Below are 25,025 nucleotides of genomic sequence, written 5' to 3' on the forward strand. Positions count from 1 at the left end.
GGAGTCGGGGATTGGTGAGTGTGCTGGCGCGGGGATAGGGTGTTTCAGGTGTAGGAGTGGTGGTGATGGGGAGGAAGTCAGTGCAGAAATAAAAAGGCAGGGTGTCGGGGCCTAGGCTGCCGTGGGTGTGGACCCTGCCAGAGCAGAGACGACGCACAGCAAATCCTGGCCTTCAGGGAGTGACTGGTGCTAACAAAGCGGGGTTGTTTGAAGGCCGAGCGACTGGTGTCGGGGAGAGTGTAGACTCCGGTATTGGAGCTGTGCAGGAGCTGGTGGTAAGGACCCTCACCACAGCAGTGGGAGCCGGAGGCAGAAGCCATAAGCCCTGGTGGCTTGCTGGGCAGAGCGTAGGAAGAGCGCAGTGAAAGGGACAGGAATGCAACTGGCAGGGAACTGCCTCGCTGACAGCACGGATGTGAGGCCTGGGAGAGAGATCAGGATGAGAGAGAACGTGTGGGGATGACCAGGACGGAGGTGCTAACCAAAACCCCGGGGAGGGATCAGCCTGGAGGAAGTGGGGTGACGGCAAGGTGGCCCGAGCGGGGAAGCGGGGAGGGTGGTGGTTTTGTTGTGCTCCGGGCCCAGGAGACTCGAGTACCTCTGTGGGAGTGGGTGGCGGGTGGGGAGTGACAAAAGTGCTGTGGAAGTAAATGGGGACAAATGTGTGTGCGTCAGAATCCTAAGGGTGGGGCGGGCTTGGAAACCAATGCAGAGGCAGGAATGCAGGGCTTGCCTTGGCAAGGATGGAGGAAGGAGGAGATGGGGGCGGAGGGGAGGACAGTGGATGTCGTGGTGCTGAGGATGACCTGGGCTCATCTCAGTGAGGTGAGAGGTGGGCGGCGCTCGCTGCCGGGAGTGGGTCTGGAGCCTCGAAGGCCGTGAGGGGGGAGCAGTTGCTCAAAGTAGGTGCACAGAGGCGGCCGAGAATCACGCGGTCTCCCTGGGGCTTGGCAAGGCCCCTGCCAAAGCCGATCCCACGTTTGTTTGAAAAATCTGCTGCTGGAAGCTGTTGATTCTTTATTTTCTGTCTCGTTAGGTGTAGATCAGAAACCACTTGGAGAACAGGAGGAAGAAGAAACAACACGGGAACAACAAGCAAAGGAACGAAGTCAGGGAGAAGAGCAGAGGCAGAGCGGGTGGCAAGAAGCTCTGGAAAGGGAACGGCAAGAAGTAGAAAAGCTGGATCAGGAAAGGGTGAGGATGCTCAGTGAGTTCTCTGTCCTAGCCGCTTCGTGGCCCCCTGCAGCAAGTGCCCTGCTCTTGGGAGGGTGAGTCCTTCGTGTGTCCTGAAGTCCTAGGAGCGGCAGATAAGTGAACAAGCCACTGGTGGCCTCCGACCCTCTCCTTTGCTGGAGAGCACTGAGGACGGCTGCGGGGCATGCAGGCCTCGTGCCTTTCCTGGTTCAGGGTAGCATGGCCAGCCCCATTCGTGCATCCTCATCTGGTCCTGAATACAGGCTTGTAAACGAGGAGGACCTTGTTTTGCTGTTGATCTTCTCGTTGCAAATGAGGTTGAAAGAAGAGACTCCCAGGGCTGGCTAGCTGGGACTCAAGGAACCCCGGGGAGGTGGCTTCCGGGGCACCCCTGCCCTCCGCCTTTGGTGCTCTTGTGGCCCTGGTTCTGGTCCCAGGTGGGTGACTCGGGCCACTTCGCCTGCCTGCTGAGCTTATGCGAACTCTAATCCTCCGTGTGAGGGTCCTTGGCCTCCTGGTTAATGTGGTCTACAGCACAGGACACTTGAGGCAGATTTCATCCCTTCCTTCATTGAGATGACAGGTTTTTATCCCCCTTTGATAGTAGCAATGACTTCAGTTAAAAAAAGAAACAGTTCTCTGGCATGCAGGTTGTACTTAAAGGATCAGGATTATATTACTGTGCATTTTTCAACCCTTAGAAGTTTTAAAAGATGTCATTGTATATTTCTTATTTTGGCCCTCACCTGTTTCAGAGGCTAATTGAAGAATCGTTGAAGATGGAAATGGAAAAAGAATTCGAAATGAGCATTCAGGAAACGAAAGACAAATCTAAATCTGTCTGTAGTGAAAATCCTTTAGAGAAGTACATGAAGATCCTCCAACAGGGTAAAGACCAGGACACCACGGATAAGGTGCCGATGCTGTGGACGGGCGTCTGTGGGTGCGGGTGCCGAGGGCTTCTGTGGTTTACTTGAAACCTGGGGGATAAGGATCTGCCTTTTCCACTGGGGACAAAGGTAAAAGCATAGTCCAGAGTTCACATGGAGCCTCAGTACACTCCTGACAAAATGTCATCCCTTTTGCTTGGGTAAAAGATTGAAGAGATTTTGATTTGTCAAAGTTTGTGAAAGTTGGGATGTCTCTCTTATTTTAAGAACAAGAAATAAATGTAATGAAAGCCCTATGAACAAATACTGAATGCATTAGCCCTAAGACAGTAATATTTGATGTAAGTCTAAAGTACTATGGGTGTTGAGAATGCCTTCCAGGTAGTTTATTCTGATGTGCTTGCTAAATGTCAAGTTTAAAAGTCACTGCTTTTTTAGACTCTTAAATTACATATATATTTCAAAAATAGTTCTTAGAGAAATCATAAAGTGTTTAATAAAATGAATCCACATCTAATTGCAAAATTCTTCTCCCCGCCCCTTTGTGTCAGAGTTCAAAAAAGGTGGTCATAGAGGACTCACAAGTGGACACACTGCCATCTAGTGACAAAGATGAAAGGTATGGCGTCCCCTACGTTGTGTTCTTGTGCAAACCATTATCATATTGCTGCTTTTGTCAGCCAGGGAAAGGTTCAGATATCTGAGTTTGCCTTTAAGAAACTGAATCAGTCAAAATGACTGACTTAAAAAAAAAAATCGATAGCATTTTGTAACCTGTGAAATTGCTACTGATGCAGATCGTAAGCAAGGGCAGAAATCCCACAGGGAAGGAAAGAGAGCATGACAGAGATCCCCGAATAAACTTAACAAGAATTTAACAAATTTTTAAATTTTTTGTCTTTCCCTAATTTAGTTTGACAGGCTTTTCTCACGAGGAACCAGATGACACTTGGTAACCGTGTTCTTGCTGTGCAGCTTCTTACTCAGATACTGTAACTAAAGGCCTATGATTTCTCTGTGATAAGACGAAATTCTCAATAAAAAATCATGTGTGATCCAGTGTGATTTTTTTTCATAATTCTGTTTGGTACTATAGTGTATAAATGAAAAATAAGTGACATCTGTGGGGCGGGGGGATGAATTGGGAGATTGGGATTGACATATATATACTAATATGTATAAAATAGATAACTAATAAGACACTGCTGTATAAAAAATAAAATACAGTTCAAAAAAAAACAAAGGGACCCCTCTTCAGCATGTCTCATTCTTAGGCCCTTCATTACACTGAAATGAGCTGCTAATTTTTTTTTTTGCATTTTTGTCTTAGGTTATGTCTACCTGAAAACTTACCTTATTGGTCAAGTTCTAGGCCTGCATTTTGGAAGTTTCAGCTGTGTTCCTTCCTCTCCAGAGTCGGGCTACCAGCTGTCAAACAGAAGGCCGTCTTCCCTGACACTCTTGTTTGTGATTTGTCCCTGAACATAGAGACATGGGTTTTTCTATTCTAGGCTCTAGAAATAGTATTATATCACCTCTGGTCTTTTACTTTTGACATCTTTTTCTTGAGAATCAACACAGACCCTTCTGAAATGGTGATAAAAGAGAAGGTAACATTTATCGAGCACTTGCTGTGTGCCAGGTATAGTTTTAAACCTTTATAGGTATTAACTCATTTAGTGCTCGTATCAGCCACGTACAAAGTGTAGGTACTGTGAGTGTCCGCATTTTACAGATCAGGAAACGCAAGGCACAGTGAGGTTAGTGACTTGGCCAAGGTCTCATGGCCATCAGGTCACAGAGCCCAGATGTATACCCAGGTGTCGAGACCAGTACTGCCTCTGACCTGGGCTGTTCTGGAGCTGGTCTGGTGGAAGACATTCTGGGACTTGCAGTGGGTCACCCATCAGATGTCCCTCTCCAGAATGACCTTTAGAAACCACACATCGCCCAAATCTAGGAAACTGCAATCAAATGCAGCACCAGCATAACTTCCACAAAGGGAAGAGGGGACTCATTTGCTCGCCCTCCCCTTCATCTTTGTACCCTTGCAGCTCTCAGCCCAGCATCTTGCTTGCACGTGGGAGCGTCTCGGAAAAGTTCTTTAATGACACTGCCGGTATAGTCACCAAAAAGTGCACACAGAACTCCTCTGAGGGTGCCTGGCCTTAGGGGTTTTCCAGGACGTGAGACTCTCAGTGCTAACAGGTGGTCACCCAGCATCTAGCACAGGCAGGGCTGGGCTGGTCTGTCTGCTCAGTAAAACCCTAGAGGATTCCTTTCCCTTTATGTATACAGACTGGGCTTAATTGTTGTTGCCGGTGAAACTTGTTTGGCCTTTAAGTTCCATAACAAAGCGGGAAGGAGATTTGGGGATATTTATTATTCCTTAGGCTTCTAAGGAATTTTTCATTTAAGTATACCTTTGAAAATAATGTGAAGAAATCAGTTGTCCAGGCATCGTTCATTATTACACTTTGCCCATCATACACTGAGCCTCATCGCCACCAAGAACTTGGCATCTTCTCTTTCGACAGCACCTCAGATAACTCTTTTTCCCTTCCAGCTTTGAGATATAATGGATGTATGACATTGTGTGAGTTTAAGCTATAGAACATGTTGATTTGATATACTTGTGTTGCAAACTGATAAACACCAGAGCATTAACACCTGCATCATGCCACATAATTACCACTTGGTGACAACATTTAAGATCTACTCTTAGCAACTTTCAAGTAGATAGTACAGTATGAACTATAATCCCCCTGCTGTACATTAGATCCCCTGAACTGACTCATCTTCCAACTGCAAGTTTGTGCTCTTAGACCAACATCTCCTCTTCCCCACCTCCAGCCCTTGGCAACCACCATTTTTGTCTGTTTCTACGAGTTCAGCTTTTTTAGATTCCACGTATAAGTGAGATCATACAGAACTTGTCTTTGTCTACCTTGTGTCACTTAACATAATGCCCTTAAGTTCCAGCCATGTTCGTGCAAATGGCAGAATTTCCTTTTTTCTGATGGTTGAATAATATTCCACTGTGGTTATGTATACCACATTTTCTTTATTCATTCATCCTTTGATGGACGCTCAGGTCATTTCCTATCTTGGCTATTGTGAATAATGCTGCAGTGAGCATAGCAATGCAGATATCTCTTCAAGATTGTGTTTTCATTTCCTTTAAATACCCAGAAGTGGAATTGCTAGATCATATGGTAGTTCCATTTTTAAGTTTTTGAGGAAACTCCATAGTGTTTTCATAGTGGCTGTACCAATTTACATTCCTACCAGCGGTGCACAAGGGTCCCCTTTTTTCCACATCGTCAACACTTGTTATCGCTTATCTTTTGGATGATAGCTATTTAAGTATGTATAAGGTGATATCTCATTGTGGTTTGGATTTGCATTGCCCTGATGATTAGTTGAGCACCTTTTCATGTACGTGTTAGCCACTCGTATGTTGTCTCTGGAGAAATTGTCCATTTAGTTCCTCTGCCCATTTTTTAATTGAATGGCTTGGGGGTTTTTTTGCTATTGAGTTGTATGAGTTCTTTATATATTTTGGATATTATTCCTTTATCAGAAACATGGTTTGCAAATATTTTCTCCCATTCTGTAGATTACCTTTTCATTTTGCTGATTATTTCCTTTGCTGTGCAGAAGCTTTTTAATTAATGTAGTCTCACTTGTTTGATTGGATACAAAAAGCAAAAATAAAGAAAATCATCATCAAGACCAATGTTTACCCCCTATGTTTTCTTCTAGGAATTTTATGGTTTCGGGTCTTACGTTCAAGTCTTTAATCCATTTGGAGTTGATTTTTGTGTATGGTGTAATAGGGGTCAGGTTTCATTCTTTTGCACTCGCCTATACAATTTTCCCAACACCACTTATTGATGAGGCTATTTCTTCCCTCTTATATAGTCTTGGCTCCTTTGTTAGAAATCAATTGACCATATATACATGGGTTTATTTCTGGGCTCTGTATTCGGTTCCATTGGTCTATATGTCTGTTTTTATGCAAATAGCATACTGTTTTGATTACTATAGCTTTGTTGTATAGCTTGAGGTCAGGAAGAATGATGCTTCCAACTGTGTTTTTTTCTTAAAATTGCTTTACCTATATGGGGTTTCATTTTATTTTGTGGTGTAATTTACAATTACTAACTCTAGCATTGTTTTTTCTATTTCTGTGAAAAATGCCTTTTGAATTTTCATAGGGATTGCATTAAATCTGTAGATTGCTTTGGGGAGAATGGACACTTTAACAATATTCTTCCAGTGCATGAGCATGAAATATCTTTCCATTTATTTGTATTGTCTTCAGTTTCTTTCATCAGCGTCCTACAGTTTTCAGTGTACAGATCTTTGATCTCCTTGGTTAAATTTATTTCTAAGTGTTTTACTCTTTTTTTTTAAATTATTTATTATACAGCAGGTTCTTATTAGTTATCTGTTTTATACATATTAGTGTATATATGTGAATCCCAATCTCCCAATTCATCCCACCACCAACAACCCCCCCGCCCCCCTACTTTCCCCCCTTGGGTCCATATGTTTGTTCTCTACATCTTTGTCTCTATTTCTGCCTTGCAAACTGGTTCATCTGTACCATTTCTCTAGATTCCACATATATGTGTTAATATACGGAATTTGTTTTTCTTTTTCTGACTTAACTTCACTCTGTATGACAAGTTCCCTTTTCTCCACACCCTCTCCAGCATTTATTGTTTGTAGATATTTTAATGATGGCCATTCTGACCGGTGTGAGGTGATACCTCATTGTAGTTTTGATTTGCATTTCTCTAATAATTAGTGATGTTGGGCATCTTTTCATGTGCCTCTTGGCCATCTGTATGTGTTCTTTGGAGAAATGTCTATTTAGGTCTTCTGCCCATTTTTGGATTGGGTTGTTTGTTTTTTTAATACTGAGCTGCATGAGCTTGTTTTACTCTTTTTAATGTAATTGTAAATGGTATGTTCACTTAATTTCTCTTTCTGATATTTCATTGTTCATATTCATTGCCTAATTGCTTTGGCTAGGTCTTCAAGTACTATGTTGAATAAAGTGGCGAGAGTACACATCCGTGTCTTGTTGCTGATCTTAGAGGAACAGCTTTCAGCTTCTCACTGTTGAGAATGATGGTACACCTGTGGGCTTGTCTCTCATATGTAGCTTTTATTATGTTGTGGCACATTCCCTCTATACTCAGTTTGTCGAGAGTTTTTTTTATCATGAAAGGATGTGGAATTGTGTCATCTAATGTGACAGTCATGTTATTTTTATCCTTCATTTTGTTAAGGAAGTATTTTGCATTGATTGACCTGCCCATGTTGAACCATCCTTGCATCCCTAGACTAAATCTCATTTGATCATGGTGTGTGATCTTTTTAAGGTCCTCTTGAATTCTGTTTGCTAATGTTTTGTTGAGGATTTTTGTTTTTTTGTTCATCAAGCATATTGACCTGTAATTTTCTTATAGTGTCTTTGTCTGATTTGTGTCTTGGGTTAATGCTAGACTTACAAAATGAGTTTGGAAGTGTTCCCTTCTCTTCTGTTTTTTAGAGGAATTTGAGAAGAATTAGAGTTAACTCTTGAAATGTTTAGTAGAATTCACCAGTGAGTCCATCTGATCTTTTTTTTGTTGGGAGATTTCTGATTACTGATTCAGTCTCCTTACTAGTAACTGGTATCTCCAAATTTTCTATTTCTTCATGATTCAGTCTTGGAAGGTTGTATTTTTCTAGGAATTTATCCATTTCTGCTAGGTTGTCCAGTCTGTTGGCATTTAATTGTTCACTGCCATCTCTTATGATCCTGTGTATTTGTGTGGTATCAGTTGAAATGTCTCCTCTTTCATTTATAATTCTGAGTCCTCTCTTTTTTTTTTTTTTTTTTTTCTTGGCTAATCTAGCTAAAGGCTTGTCAATTCTGTTTTTAAAAAACCAGTTCTTGGGGCTTCCCTGGTGGCGCAGTGGTTGAGAATCTGCCTGCTAATGTAGGAGACACGGGTTCGAGCCCTGGTCTGGGAAGATCCCACATGCCGTGGAGCAACTAGGCCCGTGAGCCACAACTACTGAGCCTGCGCGTCTGGAGCCTGTGCTCCGCAACAAGAGAGGCTGCGATAGAGGCCCGTGCACCGTGATGAAGAGTGGCCCCCACTTGCCACAACTAGAGAAAGCCCTCGCACAGAAACGAAGACCCAACACAGCCGAAAGTAAATAAATAAATTTTTTAAAAAAAAGTAAAGGAGTCAATTTCAAGAAAAAAAAAAACCAAAAAACCAGTTCTTAGTTTCACTGGTCTTTTCTATTGTCTTTTTAGTCTTTATTTCATTTATTTGCACTCTGATCTTTATTATCTTCCTTTTGCTAACTTTGGGCTTAGTTCTTTTTCTAGTTCCTTGAGGTGTGTAAAGTTAGGTTGGGTATTTGACATCTTTCTTGTTTCTTAATGTAGACGTTTATTGCTCTGAACTGCCCTACTAGAATTGCTTTTGCTGCATCCCATAAGTTTTGGTATATTGTGTTTCCATTTTCACTTGTCTCAAGAAGCTTTTTGATTTCTCTTTATTTTTCAACCCATTTGTTGTTCAGGAGCATGTTTAATTTTCATATATTTTTGATTTTTCCAGTTTTCTTTTCATAATCCATTTTTAGTGTCATACCATCGTAGTTGGAAGAGATGCTTGGTATATGATTTCAGTCCTCTTAAATTGGTTAAGACTTGTGTTGTGGCCTAACGTATGATCTGTTCTAGAGACTATTCCACGTATGCTTGAGAAGAATGTGTATTTTGCCCCTGTTGGATGGAATGTTCTCTAAATGTCTATTAAGTCCATTTGGTCCAGTGTTTCCTTACTGACTTTCATTCAGTGTTTCCTTACTGACTTTCTGTCTGGATTATGTATCCATTGTTGAAAGTGGGGTATTGAAGCCCCCTATTGTCATTGTATTGCGATCTAATTCTCCCTTCAGGTCTGTGTGTGTGTATATATATGTGTGTGTGTGTATATATATATATGTATGTATATAGTTAATATATATATAATACATGTTTTTTTGGCTGCACCATGCGGCTTATGGGATCTTAGGACCCCAACCAGGGGTGGAACCTGGGCCTTCAGCAGTGAAAGCACCACGTCCTAACCAATGGACCACCAGGGAATTCCCTAGTCTGTTGATATTTGCTTTATATATTTAGGTGCTCTTATGTTGGGTACATAAATATTTACAAATGTTATATTCTTTTGGTGAACTGACCTCTATATCATTACATAATGACCTTTTTTGTCTATTGTTACAGTCTTTGGCTTTGTCTACTTTGTCCAATAAAAGTGTAGCTACCTCTGCTTTCCTTTGGCCTCTATTTGCATGGAATATTTTTTTTCCCTCCCTTCACTTTTTTTTTTTTTTTTTTATTCGTTGCGGCATGTGGGATCTTTAGTTGCGGCATATGGGATCTAGTTCCCTGACCAGGGATCGAACCTGGGTCCCCTGCTTTGAGAGCGTGGAGTCTTAACCACTGGACCACGAGGGAAGTCCCTCCCTCCCTTCACTTTAAAAAAATTTTTTTCAGGGCTTCCCTGGTGGCGCAGTGGTTGAGAGTCTGCCTGCCGATGCAGGGGACATGGGTTCTTGTCCCGGTCTGGGAAGATCCCACATGCCGCGCAGCGGCTAGGCCTGTGAGCCATGGCCGCTGAGCCTGCGCGTCCAGAGCCTGTGCTTCGCAACGGGAGAGGCCACTACAGTGAGAGGCCCACGTACCACGAAAAAATAAATTAAAAAAAATATTCAGTATTACTGCTTTTTTTTTTGTCTCGTTTATGGATGTTCCTTTGTTGTGGCCGCAGCGAGGGGAGGAAAGGGAAACTTTCTTCATGCATGCACAAAGGGTGTGCTGTTGACTGAAGATGATGGCAAAAAATTTCTCAATGTGCTTGCACTGGCTGAGACTGGCCTACGGTAAAACTTGGAAACAAATTCCAGTCCCCAGAACCAGCCAAGCATGGGCCAGGATGCATGTTGGGGAGGGAGGAATGTGTCCCCTACCTGGCAGACCCTGCCAAGGGACATTGGAAAAATATATTTCTAGGGCGCTAGTCCACAGTCTGTGGCCCTGAGTGGAGAAATGTGCACCGTGAGGATCCGGTCTGACCATGAGGATCCGGTCTGGCCATGAGCATCTGCCCTGCCATCCCAATGCGTCCTGCTCACTCAACTGCTGGTTGTCTCTTCCCTTTACTTTCAATCTGGTTTGTCCTTAAAGCTAAAGTGAGTCTCTTTTGGGCAGCATATTTATGGGTCATGGTTTTTTTTTTTATCCATTCAGCCACTGTGTCTTTTTTTTTTAATTGAAGTAGAGTTAATTTACAATGTTGTGTTAGTTAGTGTACAGAAAAGTGATTCATTTCACTGTTTTTTAATCTGAGAATTGAGTCTGTTTACATTTAAAGTAATTATGGATAGGTATGGACTTTTGCCATTTTATTGTTTTCTGATTGTTTTGTAATTCCTTTGTTTTTTCCTCTCGTTTTCTTCCTTTGTGATTTGATGATTTTCTGTAGCGTTATGCTTAGATTTATTTATCTTTTGTGTATCTGTTATAGGTTTTTGCTTTGTGGTTACCCTGGGAATTACATAAAACATCTTATATTTATAACAGTCTATTTTAAGCTGATAACGTAATTTTGAACATATACAAAAGCTCTACATTTATACCCTCCCTCCATTTTGGTTTTGATGTCACAATTTATCTTTCTTACATCGTGTATCCGTTAACAAATTATTGTATAGTTATTTTCAGTCCTTTTGGCTTTTAACCTTAATGCTAGAGTTACAAGTGATTTACCCATCACTATAACAACATTAGAGTATTTTGAATTTAACAATATATTTACCTTTAGCAGTGAGTTGTATATCAATACTTTGATATGTTTTCCCATCACTAATTAGCATCTTTGCATTTTAGCTTGAAGAACTTCCTTTAACATTTTTTGTAAGACTGCTCCGGTGGTGATGAACTCCCTTCAGCCTTTGCTTGTCTGGAAAACTCTCTCTCCTTCAGTTGTGAAGCACAGCTTTGCTGGGTATAGTATCCTTGAATGGGAATTTTTCTCTTTGAGCATGTCATTTCATTCTCTGGCCTGCACAGTTGCTGCTGATAATCTTATGGGTATTCCCTTATCTGTAACAAGTTGTTTTTCTCTTGCTGTTTTTCAGATTCTTTTCTTGTCTTTAGCTTTTGACAATTCAAAATTAATGTGTCTCTGTGTGTGTCTCTTTGGATTCATCTTTTTTTGAACTCTCTGGACATAGCGGATCTGGATGTTTCTTTCCCCATGTTAGGGAAGTTTTCAGCCATTATTTCTTTCAATAAACGTCCTGCCCCTCTCTCGTCTCCGTCATTGACCTCTATAATGTGTATAATTGACTCAGTTGATGGTGTCCTGTAAGTCCCTTAAGTTATCTTCATTCTTTTTCATTCTTTTTTCTATTTGCTCCTCTGACTGGATAAATGCCAGTGACCTGTCTCCAAGTTTGCTTACCCTTTGGTTTAATCTAGTCTGCTGTTGAAGCCCTCTGTTGAATTTTTGTTATTGTATTCTTCAGCTATGTGATGTGTTTGGTGCTTTTAGGTATTTTCTTTGTTGAAATTCTCACTTTGTTCATGCATTGTTCTCCTGACCTCGGTGAGCATCTGTATGACTGTTACTTTGAACTCTCAGGTAAGTCACTTATTTCCATTTCATTAAGGTCTATTTCTGGAGTTTTCTTTTGTTCGGAACATAGTCCATTGTTTCTTCATTTTCCTCGACTGTCTGTGCTTTCTTCTGTGCATTAGATAAAACAGCCACCTCTCCCAGGCTTGACAGAGTGGTCTCATGCAGGAGATGAACTTTGTTGATCAGCCCAGCCCAAGCTTTTGGTTGCATCTCAAACCTTTGTAATAGTCCAAGCTGCCTTCTTTGTTCTTGGTGCTTCTTGGTAGTTGAGAGTGTGTTAAGACTGGTCAGTTTCCCAATGGGGAGGATCACAGTCAGCACCTAGATGCAGGTTGATTGGAAGCTGAACTGTCAGATGGCAGCTGGGGAAGTGTGTAGTTAGGCCCTTTCCTGGCGTAAACTGGGAGATATAGGGGTTTTTGCCTGCTCCCTCTGCACTTGGCCTGGGTGTATAGCTGCAGGGGGTGCTCCTGTGCCTGGTAAGAACTGTTGCTTTGTTTGCTACAGTCCTGTAGGACTTGTGAATGCAAGCCCTATTGGGCATCAGAGCCAGACAAACTGGGTTATCTGTCCCTCAGGCGGCAGCTGCTTGAAGCTGGAGCACAGGTGTGTGTATCAGCTCCTTCCTGGGAGATAGTGGTGATTTGGAGCAGGCTAGAGGCAGTAGGTGGAGGAAGTATCCAGCGGATTTCTTGGTCTCTGGGGAGCATGGCTGTCAGCCCCTAGATGTGTGCTAAATTAGAAGCCTGGCTGTCAGGCAACAGCTTTTAATACCTGCAAATAGACCCCTTTTAGGGAAAGAGTAGGAGTTGGTGAGTCCTCTAGAGCTGACTAAGAACTCTCAGTTATAGTCTTGTGGGTTTCTTGGACGTAAGTCCCAAAACTAGGTGTTTGGGGGGGGGGGTTGCATTTCTTAGGTGGAAGTCTTAAAAGTTGGGCTGCTGGGGTGCTAGATGTGGGGTCCAAACCCTTTGCTCTTCAGGGAGAACTTTGGAGTTGGGAGTGCCCACCTGAGTGTATGGTCGTGTGCCAGAGTTAGGGTTTATGGTGAGAGTATGTCTGAGCCTTTCCTGTCCGTTTCGATGTGGGTATTTTCTTGTTTGCTAGATGTGTAAGAGTAGCTCAGCTAGTTTTTCTTCTTTCTTTCAGAAAAACTCGCTCTGTGTGCGGTAGTATATTCGGTGTGTCCATGGGAGGAGGGGGAGTTCAGCAGCCTCCTAGGTCACTGTCTTAGACCTAAACCCTCAGATAACCTTTTTTTATCATCATTATTTTTTTATTTTTTATTTATTTATTTTTGGGGTACGCGGGCCTCTCACTGTTGTGGCCTGTCCCGTTGCAGAGCACAGGCTCCGGATGCGCAGGCTCAGCGGCCATGGCCCACGGGCCGAGCCGCTCCGCGGCACGTGGGACCTTCCCGGACCGGGGGCACGAACCCGTGTTCACTGCATCGGCAGGCGGATTCTTAACCACTGCGCCACCAGGGAAAGCCTTCTCAGATAAGTTTTTAACACTTTCTAGTATTACTCACTTTTCCCCCCAGCTTATATTTTCATAGGCCTTGTCTAAATAATGTATTCTTTCAGTTTTCTAGCTTGGGGTTTGGTAGCTTCATTTTGTTTTTCTGTCAGTCAACTTAAATTCTAAGTAGTAGTTTGGTTTTTTAATTTTTACTGGAGTATAGTTGATTTACAATGCTGTTTCAGATATACAGCGAAGTGAATCAGTTATACATATGCACATATCCACTGGTTTTTCTTTTTCTTTTAGATTCTTTTCCCATATAGGCCATTACAGAGTATTGAGTAGAGTTCCCTGTGCTGTACAGTAGGTCCTGATTAGTTACCTATTTTCTGTATAGTAGTGTGTATATGTTAATCCCAAGCTCCTAATTCATCCCTCCCCCCAGCCTTTCCCCTTAGAAAACAAACTTACAGTTACCAATGTCTGTTTTGTAAGTAAGTTCACTGGTACCCTTTTTTTTTAGATCGCACATATAAGCCTAAGTAGTCATCTTAACACTCCATATGAGGTTAGAGTCTGTTTAAAGAAAAGTGAGTCATCTCTCTATGTAGCATTTCAGACGGCTGTATCATCTCGGGAAGCCTGTGAATACAGCTTTTGAAATGTGAGCCACTCCCCTGCAGGCTGCCTGCTGCTGCCTCCGCAAGACCCCCTGAACGGAGTCTGTTTAAGTCTTCCCCAGGTAGGTACAATAAAGTTTAAATATCAAAACGGGAAGGTTGAGGGGCAGTTTAGAAAAAGAACGTTCTTTGCCAAACCTGACTGACCTCTATTTGTATTTTTCTTTCCTTAAAACTTTCTGTAGTTTTACTCATCCTAATACGCATTTTGAAAAGTTACCTTAAATCTGTAATTTTTCACAAACTCCCAAGAACAAATTAGCCCTGCACTAGCTGGCAAAAGCTGCCACCATTTAGGAAAAGATAAGTAATAACAAAGCGGATCGCCTCTTTTAAATCCTAGTACGGGCAGGCCTCGTTTTATTGCGCTTTGCTTTATCGCGTGTCACAGATACTATGATTTTTACAAATTGATGGTCTGTGGCAACCCTGTGTCGAGCAAGTCTATCGGTGCTTGTTTTCCAATGGGCATCTGCTCACATTGTGTCTTTGTGTCACATTTTGGTAAGTCTAACAGTATTTCAAACCGTCCACTAGCAAGAAGATGACCACTTGCTGAAGTCTCAGATGACGGATAGCATTTTTGGCAATGCAGTCTCTTTTAATTAAGGTATGTATGTTGTTTTTTTAGACCTAATGTTACTGCACATGCTACTAGGCTACACAGTATAGTGTAAACATAACTTTTATATGCACTGGGAAACCAAAAAATTCACGTTACTCTGTGATAGTCGCCGTATTGCAGTGGTCTGGAACTGAACCCAGAGTGTCTGAGGTTAGCTTGGATTAGGAGTAGAGTAGTATTAGAAAGCCCTAAAAGGATTTTTTTCAAAACTTCTATTGTGGAAACTTCGGTCATCACTCTTTAATGGACTTAAAGTATTTTGCTTGTTGGTGTTTACATGAGTAGGTCCCTCCTGTATAATTCTGACTTGATTTTCATTTCTTAAACATCAAGTTGCACAAGGTCTAACTAGAGCAATGGAAAAGTCTCTACTTCACCCTCCCGGAGTTGCTATATTTTGTGGCAGGATTGCTGTCAGTAATTAAGATAGTGCGTGTGGTCTTCTGTAACTTCATAACTGCACACAGTGCTCCATAAACAGAAGGTATTAAGCAGTGTGACCAACGGCGTACTGCTTGCGCTCCTGCTGGCTCTCCTGCTGAGCGTGAATCAAGGGCGATGACCGGAGGCAGCACCTCAGTGAGAAACGTCAGTGTGTCGATAGCGACAAAAGCCGGTCGTTACTAAGAAAGGTCAGCTGTGCAAAGTCCAAATGTATAGTCATGCTGACAGATAAGAGATGATAAAATGAAATACTAAGTAACAAATTTAGCTCTCTTGCTTTAGCGAATGGCTGTTCGCTGTAAATAGTTGTTCTCTCAGTAGTTTTTTAATTGAAGTACAGTTGATCTACAGTGCTGTGTTTCAGGCATACAGCAAATTGATTTAGTTGTACATATCTATGTATATCTACTCTTCCTCAGACTCTTTGCCCTTACAGTTTATTACAAAATAGTGAGTATAGTTCCCTGTGCTGTACACACGAGGACCCTGCTGTGGAGTAGACGTCTAGATCGTGGGTTTGTAAAACAGCCAATGGGACATGGACCTTTATGAAGGTTCCTCATTGTTTCCACTTTCCCCGAACTTCAAGCTTTGTGTTAATCCCATAACCAAGTATGAAGCTAGTGAGAAAAATTATATACTAAAGTGTGAGTGGCACTTGATGTAAAATACAGGCCCGTGGGTTACGGTGGTTTCTCAAATTGCTCTTGCTTTAAAAGAGGTTTCCGTCAGAAATGAAACATGTAGCAGTTAGAAACTTGATCTCCATACAAATGTGGAATCTTGATTACGCACACTGTTTAAAAATGACACCATACCGAGGACAGAGAAGGACACTATTTATGTATGGTAAAAAGGCAAGTGAGTGAAGCTATAATTTTTATTTCATTTCTCTTAATACATCCACAGCTATTGCCACCTAAATAGATCTTTAAAATAAGCATACACAAGTACTGACTATTATCTACAAATATTTATTGTAACACTTGAACTACAGGAAGCCCTTGGCACTGATAGAAAATATTGATTCACTGTTAGGTTACAAAAATTTATACATAGCAAAATTTAATGCTCTTTACATAAAAAATATTAGACTACTTAAACAAAACTTTCAAAAATTCCTGGTAATGGCTACCAGAATTAGAAAAGTAAAATTAGGCTTTAGACACTGCCTCTTCTAGAACACTGGACTCAAAACAGCACCTCCACTGCTGGAAAAAATATTTAAGTCTGTCATGCAACAGGAAAACAAAACACCAAGCTATTCTGGAACAACTGTTCTACACAGAAGAGAATGTCTCCCAATTAAAAAAAAAAAAAAAGTCAAGATCCCAATAGGCATTTTTTTAGGCATTAACACCACCAACAAAAAGAATCCAAATGAACTATTATACTTGATGTTCAATTTTAATAGCATCTGATAAAGGTATGCTTCCTCTCATTTTAACACATTTCTGCACATGGATACGTTTTAAAATCCAGGAAACGGCCAAACCACAAGTTAATTCTTAACATGAATATACATAGTTAACCCTATATTATGCAGCCCCCTTTGAAAAGCACTAATGCACCCAACAGTTATATGTATCATTTCCTAAAGAACAACACAAAGTTTACCATCACTAATACTCGATACCTATAGTCACTTAATGTTCTGAAACACAATGATTTAGAAGGCAAGTTTCTTTCGAAGATGGCTTAAAACTCAAGCAGTTGGGTTTTGTTGTTGTTGTTTTTGTGGGGGGTTTTTTGGGGTTTTTTTTTTTTTTTGCTGAACACTGAACTTTATTATTCCAGGAAACTAAGATTTAGATAAGAAAAAGTGAAATAAATACCAACCCTAATTGAAATTACTTCAGTATTCAAGTGTATAAAAGTAGGTGTTGTGCGGTCTGTTGGTCATTCGGTTTTAGCTATATAGTTGGTATGAAACTGTAAACTCACTATTCAGACCACGTAAAAACGGTTTTGAGTGGTGGTCATTTTAATAAGGTAACACTTTTCTCCATGAAGAAAAACACTTGTGGAACAAAATTCTATGAAGGATTTGGGGTTGCCTGTTGTTCTTAGAAATTTAAAGCAAATACTCATTAAGGCAGAGCTGACATTTCTCAAGAATGATGACAACTGGGTCACTTTATTAAAATGAAGTCTATTATAAAACTGATTCTGGAAAGTTGATTCTGGAAAGTTTGTCAGTTGAAATCCGGCTTCTTCCACGCTTGGTGTAGCAGAATTATTATAGTGGGCTCATTTTAACATTCTTGGGAAAAAAGGATTTCTGATTGGATCAGGAAATTAATACGTCCTGCGGGTGCAGAGGTCAGCTATTATTTTTAAAAATTTTTTAAAAAAGGTCAATTGTAAGGATCACTTTATCTTTGAGCCGCAGCTTCATAAATGTCAGCTGTCTGTCAGAAATGGAACTTCACATCAATTCCACTTTATCTCCTGTTTTAGATACATTTATCTATTTGAGAACGGATGGTCACACCCCCTGATGCTGGTATGGCATGGTCCCTATCAAGAGAGATAGGGGTATGATGTATTCTCACAGCCTGTCCTGGTAGGATCGTGAACAGGCCACAGCTTTTCAAACGGATGATGAACGCTCATTTTTTCAAAGTGTTGCCTTTTAAAATGGCTCCCATGAAACCTCCAATATCTGTTCTAAAGAAAAAGATTTACCTACTGGAAGGTTTTCCTAGAAATACATCCCAGCAGCTTGAGACAGACAGTGAAGTGTTTGTTTGGACTTCTACGTGAGTTTGTTTGGTGGGGTACACATCTGTACTGCAGAGCAGCTGTCTGATGATTTGTCAGCTGTAAATTCGTCGGCTGAGACCCTCTGGCAAACATTTATGTGTAAGAATTGAGTTGTTCTTTTGACCGAGACTGGATATCTTGCAGTTCCTGTTCTTCCTTTGCTTTGATATCCTGGTAAGCCTGCATTTTGCTTGCATCCTTTAAGTAAGCCCAGTTAGAAGACAGTATCATGAGGAAGTGGATCTGGAAAAGAAGGGTGAGCATGATGGCTAGTGAGCATGGGAGAAGGCAAAGCGAGCTGCGAGGTAGATTAGACGCTCTGTACTGGAAAAAGGGAGAGGTGGTTATTCCGTATTAATACTCCTTCTGCTATCAATCAGAGGCATCGGAGACTGAGCGCATGCTCTGCTAAGACGCTTCACAGTAAGAGGCTGAGGAAAAGTTAGTACACACACAAACATAATGAACTTGGAAAAAATGGCCAAAGAAGTTACTGTTAAGAAAAGGCAAAAGTGAAATACGACAGGGCGCTTTTTACCATTTTGAGGGTAACTTTAAGGCAGAGGTTCAGGAACACGCTGTGGGGTTATTTTAGAATCAGTGTTGTGCAAAGATCTAGCTTTCCTATCTATCCGTGGATAGAAATAATTCCCCCAAAGGCCTGAAAGTGTGAACAATGTTTATTTTGAGTAAATAATATAAAACTACATCTTTAACATGTAAAAATGAAGTGAATGTCAATACCAAAATTAAGAACTAGAAGCCCAGCATGCAGTCTCTCTGTTAACACATTTTTGGTAGTGCAACTACAGTTTTCACTTTATAACTGCCATGATTTCATTTCACAAAACGTCAGAATCTTTATTATCATTCTTTACAGTTGATGTGGCAAACACTTCTTTCCCGCTTCTTTTCCTCATCTTTCCTGCAACACCTACATCTCAAGTTCCTTATATTATATACAAGTTCCTTCTCGCCATATTTGAGACTTTCCGATCCAAGCACAATTACTCTCCCCATTATAAACTCTTACGTGCAGTTTGAGAAGTGGCTATGAGGCATCAGTTACTACTCACCCAAAGCCAACACTCTGAGGTTATCAATTCTGGGGGCTCTGAAAGGACTGATGGCGTTGTGTAAAAATAAAACTACATACAAATCGTCTTTTTAGAGATACCAAATAAGCCGACAAAAACTTGAAGAAAAACAGCTTACTTGAGGGGCATTTATTGGGTGGTGAGCCCTGTAATCAGAAAGAAAATGTTGTACTCAAATTTAGAATAATGTCCTACTCAAATTTAGACTGTTTGTAAAATATTTTCCAGACAGAGTCTGCCAAGACCAAATCCCCATGAAAACGGTTCTCCTCTGCTGCATCTTCAGCGCTTGTTTTCATCACTGAAATTGGTTATCAGACAAGCAAAAATAAAGGAAAATGCAGGTATTCCAAAGTTTTAATACTTAGAGATACTACGGCCCAAAGTAGTTTCGGTTCAGTTTTTCAGTGGCTGCTCACCAATGTCAGTACATAAGTGAATCCTTTCCAAAAGGTGGAAAGAGCCAGATCTCATTATTTTGTAGTTCATGGATGGTAAGTCATTTCATTAATCTACCATGCACAACGAGTTGACTAAAGCGATTTACAAATTACTAGAACAAAACTGCAGAAACCTAGGCTCTGCTTTAGTCTGGGGGTCAGTGATACTTCATGCTACCGCGTATAGCTCTCTAAAGCTCCTTATTGGCCTTATGCAATTTAGAACTTAGTGCAGCAATCTTCCCGACTCTTAAACTTCAAAACCGCATAGTTATATGTAGTAGCCATCATGTAGATCAGCTGGTGGAAGAGAACAGAACAGGACAGTAAGATACAGGCAATGAGGGCCGGTGCCCTGACGCTTCTAAGCTCGGGTGGGGATGAGTGCCAGCTCAGAGCCTACGGCGTGCTGCTTTTTTCCCAGTTATAATCGTAAGAGGAGATTTTTCATAGCTGGCACACACACAAGTTCCTATTTGGCATTTCACATATAAGTAAGTCGTCTGCTCTCCCGTCAGTACGTTTATGAAAAAGACTGGATGTATTTAAAAAATAACAGAGCTGGGCGAGCAGCATGAGAAAGATGAGGGTAAGAGCCCTGTTTCCCCTCGTTCTTTCCCACGCTGCCCACTCAGCAGCTGTTAGTCCTGTGCCTGCCTGTTGCTCAGTGAAGAGAACAGGTCACCCCAGTGATGTAGCCGGTGGTTCTTTCTTTCCCTGGCTGGAAGGGGAAGGGATGACGTCAAGGTTGGAAAAACTGGGAAGGACTCATTTCCGAGCACATGAGATTTCCCCTCTTCTCTACGAGTCTTAGATTTCTCGACACCACAAACCCAGCCCTCCCAAATGTTATATACACACACACACACACACACACACAAACAAACATACATACACCTGTGTGGTTGCACCCTCCCTATGTGTGAATTTGCCTTGGTGCTAAAATTTCTCTGTAACTCCCAGGTCAGGACTCAGGGCACTGCCACGGCCGTTCGGACATGCAGAGTGGGGGAAAAGCTGAGGCAACCAAGGCACCACTCTGCCTTCTTGTGGCAACTCTCGGGCTGTAAACCAGCGTCCTTTTCGTCCTCTATTTAGTGCCACGGAGTTTGCATTTCTGTGATTTCGCTCTTTACACATTCCCTCACCGGCATGCTGCAGGGCTGGCTAGGGTCCCTAAGCACAGGAAGGCGGCGAGGGGCCTCACGGAGAAAACACGTGTGTTAAGCTTCGTTCAGGTTTGAGTTACAGTGCTGTTCAACAGTCGGCAGTATATACTCAGTAAGATGTCTTTCTTTAAACAGAAGCAAACTGATTCTTGCCACAGAATCCAAACTGCATCACCCACCATGGATGCCTAGACCACCACCTCGTACTTCCTGCAGTCTAGACATGGGGTAAGTCTACACAGGGGAAACTGAACCGAGGTCGAGTCCCAGGCTTGTTGGCTGGAAGGGAAATCTGTTATTAGAGTGAGTGCAGGGAAGTGGGGGACTGCACTAGGCCCGTCCTGGGGCCAGTACTCACCAAGGCAATGACGGTGGCGCCAGCTCCGGCACAGGCCACGATAAACAGGTGATAGGACATGTAGAACTAGGAAAGAACAGGGCGCCAACGTTAGCATTTTATGTGGAAGGAAATGGCCTCCCCCGATCCGGCCGCAGCTCCCTCTTTCTCCTCTAGGGCTGTTTTGTGAAGGCTGGGCACGTGCTGGAATCACCTGCGGGGCTTTCCAAACTTCCTGCGGCCCAGGCTGGACCCCAGACCCGTTACAGCGGAGAAGCTGGGGGCTGGGCCCCGGCGTCAGGCTATGATACTGCGCCGGCGTGCCTGCAGTCTGATCCCAGACATACACGCAGAGCAGCCAGGTCGGCGGGCCCTGCCGGTCTCAGTCGCTCGCGGCTTCCAAAGGCATGTCAGGATTCTCTTGAGTATGCAAGCTTCCACGAGTGCATTTGAGAATCTGCTTTTATAAACCACTGCCTAAAGACTATTCTAGGGCAGAGAGATTTTAAATCATAGTGGGTCAGGATTTATTGCCAATTAAGGATGAACAAGAAATAGGAGCAACTCCGTCTGGAAACGTGAGACGAAGTGCCAATGTATAAAAATGTGCTTGTATACGACAAATTCAGGGCAATCTTCTCTATGAAAATTTACCTTGGTTCTGTGACAAGTGTCCTACTTTGAAACACTATCTGAAGGTGAAAGAGGAGAATCTACATATGTATTCAGATTTGCAGGACTGGGCTCACTCTCGAATTATTGCCAAAAGAGAAAGCTCTCTGATGGCGCAGGCTCCTCCCTCAGTGGGCTGGGCCATGGACCAGGGCCATTTTCCAGGTCAAAAAGGGAGGCAGAGAGCCCTCTCTCGCTCTTTGTCCCTAGGAGAACCCCTTCGTTCAGCCTCTTTTGCCCAGTGGTCATCTAGGAGCCCGCTGAGGGGGCGGGGTTTACCTCATTGGTGTTGCAGATGTTCTCCAGGGCCGAGCCACATATTCTTCCTGGGAAAGCATTCCAAGGAATGATACCTGAGAAGCGAATCCCAATAGAAGCTTAGTGATTAGTGCAAAGTCCAGCGCCCCTGCTCTCAGCGGGCCTGAGTTCTTCAACAACTGATGTACCTGCTCCCTGTAGAACAAGCTTTTGGGAATAAAAAGTCCTATTTGGACAACAGGGCAAGAGCAAAGTCAACTAACTAGTCCATAGGAGAATCAGACAACTCAATTCTTTCCCCTACGAATTCTGCTTTGCTTAGTTGAGCTGACAGTCCTGAACTCTAGTTCAACAGCCGCAGGACAACCCCCCCTCACAGGCATTTCCTCCTCCTGAAGCCAAACCAACACATCTCCCCCTGAATTTCATGGTCTGCGGCCTCACCCCTCAAGCTTGATGTCAGTGGTCCACCCCAAGATCCGTTCTGAAACTGGGAGGCTGTGCTCAGAAAGGTTCACGGCCATTCGACAGAGTAATTATGTTCTAGAGTTTGGGTTTCCATTCTGTATGTGTGTCTTTGCTTTTCTATTCATTTTTGTTGTGTTTTACAAGTATCTCGGAAATGCTTCTGGATTGAAGCTCCAATTGGAAACCTGGAAAACCACTGTCCTTCCGCACAGAGAGCGCGGCCCGTGGTGTCTCTCACTGGACCCAGCTCACCTCTGCAGGCACCTCGTCCACTCGGCTGCTGCTGCCCTTTCTGCCGTTAACGCCTAGGTGTGTGCTTAAATCTGACATGGGGCAAGTTCTCCTTCGCCCAGGCGGTAATAAGGAAGGAGGATTTTAACAAAACACTCCTTATTCCTTCCGTCTTGGCTATGGAGCAACAGTAAGTCTTCCTGCTTCAGAGGAATGGGAAACGAAACTACTGGTTTCAAATCTAGAACATTTTAAAAAATGATGACCAAACATTTGTAGTGAATATTTAAGAAGAGGGAAATGATATATGCGTCTAGATATTCACTTACAAATACGTTAGCAATCAACTTTAGGATGGACTGAAAACAGAGACTAAAGAACAGTGTGGGTGAGCCTTTGGCTCTATGAGAAGAGATTAGTCCGATGGGCAATTTTAGGTGAGTTTCGTATTATGGTTCAAGGTAAGATGCTGAGGAGAAGCCAGACAGGAAAAATAAGCAGAAAACCTCTGAAAGAACAATGATTTCCTCTTCAGTTCTAATGAAAAGCTCTTCCCTTCCTCCTAGTTGTTTCTGCCAAGAACAGGATTTCCTACCATCCTGGCCAGAAGCACTACTGAAACTGCCTTCTCTCCCTCAGCAGGGAAGTCGGGTCTACAGTGATGGACAGGAGGCGCCCTGGCCCCTTCTGTGGCCTGTTTAGCTGCCGAGGGTAAGGATCCCACTCATTAGAAAATACGTGTGAACAGGTTTTTTCCAACAGCTGGCTTTGACAGAGTACCTTCTGATGACTTCAAAATACACCTGGATTTTATGTTTTGCTTTTCAATGTTAAAGCAATATGGTCATTTAAAAAAGACCTGATTTAAAGAGGTGAATGTGCAGAGTAACTGGATTGTACAATGCATGCGGTGTTCTGGATGGAAAACTGGATGGTACAAAACCGAAAAGAAGTTGAAGGAAAAATATATACTCTTTTTAGAGTGGATATCCACACGTCTTTTTTGATTGAACTGCATTATAAAAAGTTTCTTTTACTGTACCCTGAACTAGCAAATACAACAGTTTTGAATGACCCTTTAGAGCCTAACTGCTGTTTCCATCCAGAAAATGGAGCACATTGAGGGACAGAGTGGAGCACATTGAGGGAAAGAGTATAATAACCTCTTCCAACAGAAGGGATGAAACCCATCTGGATGCTTAGACGCCCATGTAAATAACTCAGGCCCAGACACATGCACAAGAGGATACCAATGAATCAAGGAGACGAAAAGGAAGTACCGTATTGCCGGATGTCCACGCAGATCTGCTCCACCCCGGCTGTCCCGTTGGTCTGGGGGGACTTGATGACTTCACAGGTTGACCATATGTTGTAGAACATAAACACGGGCACCGCAGAGAAGCCAAACACACCCAGCCAGGCCACTCCCAGCACATAGGTGAGGAAGACGAACTAGGCCAAAAAGGAGGAGGAGAAAGAATCGTCACCGACCAGGGCAAAGCACATCCCCCGGGAGGAGTGATGACGCATTTCCTGGCCGATACCGAACCTGTGGGACGCGGTCAGAGCACCGCCTGGACCACGGCAGTGACAAGGGAAGTCTTGGAACTTCGCGGGTCCCTCTTTTAGCAAGGACGTGAGTGGCCACGAGAGGATCTCCCTTGTCCAAGGTCACAGAGCTAGTTGGTGACAGGGCCTCCTCCAGGCACTCCTCCTAAACACCACTGGCTGGAGGCTTTCACAGGCCACTGAATTATAACTCCGTACCAGTTTCCTAAATTCCCTTTCTTTTACATAATGGATGGGCCGTAGAACAGCCATTGCTACAGGAAGCCCTTTCCCCAAAGGAACTTGGCTAGTTTCATGATCCTGCGAAATTACTAAAAAGCACTAGATGCTTGCACCTTCACTACGTTTACAATCACCGTGATCACAAGCTTCGTGCACAGGGGACCTGATAAAATGCTCATTTCCCTCTAGTTTTGTTCTGTCGTGTTTTTCAGCTTTAAGATCCACAGCAGCGATGGCCGCGGGAAGAGGCTTCATCGTGCTGGCCCACGTGCTGCCATGGGCGATTTCACCCAGGAACAGGATCTTACGGCTTTCCTTTCTTCTTGAACTGCTTGGACTACCGCTTTTCAGAGAGCTTTGAAAAGGCTGTTTCAAAAACGCTGTGGGTCTGATATTTTCAGAACGCGCACCGACCCGGAGCCCGCCTCGCCCGCAGGCTTTGCCTCTGTGCCCCCTTCTGTGCTCTCACTCCCCACGAGCCCGGAGTCTCGCGATCGATGCCCTCTTTTTTTTTTTTTTTTTTTTTTTCCGATGCCCTCTTGCTCACCTTCCTCCAGTTGCTGCCCCTGTGCGTGGTCCCGTCACAGCCTACCTGTCTTTCGATGTCATTCCCAGCCCGGCAGCCCAAGCCTTTCCTGATCTGGCCGCGGTCTGCTCTCCGCAGCAGCATCCCTTCCCTCCTCTGGGCTCCGGCCTCCCCTGCCAGCCAGGCCGCAGCGCCTCTGCTCCGGGCTGCTCTGCTCAGGCTGGTTCCTCCCCCTCCCCGCCGGGGGC

The 25,025-nt window shown here is 43.1% G+C and overlaps 2 protein-coding genes and 1 long non-coding RNA gene across 8 annotated transcripts in view; 2 read left to right on the plus strand and 1 right to left on the minus strand.

Annotated features, from left to right (window-relative positions):
- OFD1 (OFD1 centriole and centriolar satellite protein) overlaps positions 1-3,137 on the plus strand; it is a 64,593-nt gene extending 61,456 nt beyond the window's left edge. For all 4 annotated transcript variants that reach the window (XM_024755241.1, XM_024755240.1, XM_024755242.1 and 1 more), the window contains 4 exons: positions 1,037-1,194; positions 1,950-2,108; positions 2,636-2,703; positions 2,998-3,137. In XM_024755241.1, coding sequence (XP_024611009.1) covers positions 1,037-1,194; positions 1,950-2,108; positions 2,636-2,703; positions 2,998-3,040 — 428 coding nt within the window. In that variant the 3' untranslated portion in view covers positions 3,041-3,137. The remainder of the gene's footprint in view (positions 1-1,036; positions 1,195-1,949; positions 2,109-2,635; positions 2,704-2,997) is intronic.
- Positions 3,138-15,888: 12,751 nt separating this feature from the next.
- GPM6B (glycoprotein M6B) overlaps positions 15,889-25,025 on the minus strand; it is a 43,703-nt gene continuing 34,566 nt past the window's right edge. For 2 of the 3 annotated variants that reach the window (XM_024755246.1, XM_024755245.1), the window contains 4 exons: positions 23,741-23,912; positions 21,783-21,856; positions 20,853-20,918; positions 15,889-18,031 (listed from right to left, as the gene is read on the minus strand). In XM_024755246.1, the coding sequence (XP_024611014.1) occupies positions 17,882-18,031; positions 20,853-20,918; positions 21,783-21,856; positions 23,741-23,912 (462 nt within the window). In that variant the 3' untranslated portion in view covers positions 15,889-17,881. Of the gene's footprint in view, positions 18,032-18,450; positions 19,626-20,852; positions 20,919-21,782; positions 21,857-23,740; positions 23,913-25,025 lie in introns of those variants that run through there. The other variant, XM_024755247.1, reaches the window with a different exon arrangement.
- On the plus strand, positions 19,121-23,728 carry LOC112406467 (uncharacterized). Its single transcript, XR_003004563.1, has 4 exons — positions 19,121-19,229; positions 20,630-20,722; positions 22,374-22,538; positions 23,027-23,728. It is a non-coding gene; the product is annotated as an uncharacterized LOC112406467 (long non-coding RNA).

This window comes from Neophocaena asiaeorientalis, unplaced genomic scaffold, assembly GCF_003031525.2.
Source record: "Neophocaena asiaeorientalis asiaeorientalis breed wild unplaced genomic scaffold, Neophocaena_asiaeorientalis_V1.1 scaffold668, whole genome shotgun sequence".
Taxonomy (NCBI): Eukaryota; Metazoa; Chordata; class Mammalia; order Artiodactyla; family Phocoenidae; genus Neophocaena; species Neophocaena asiaeorientalis.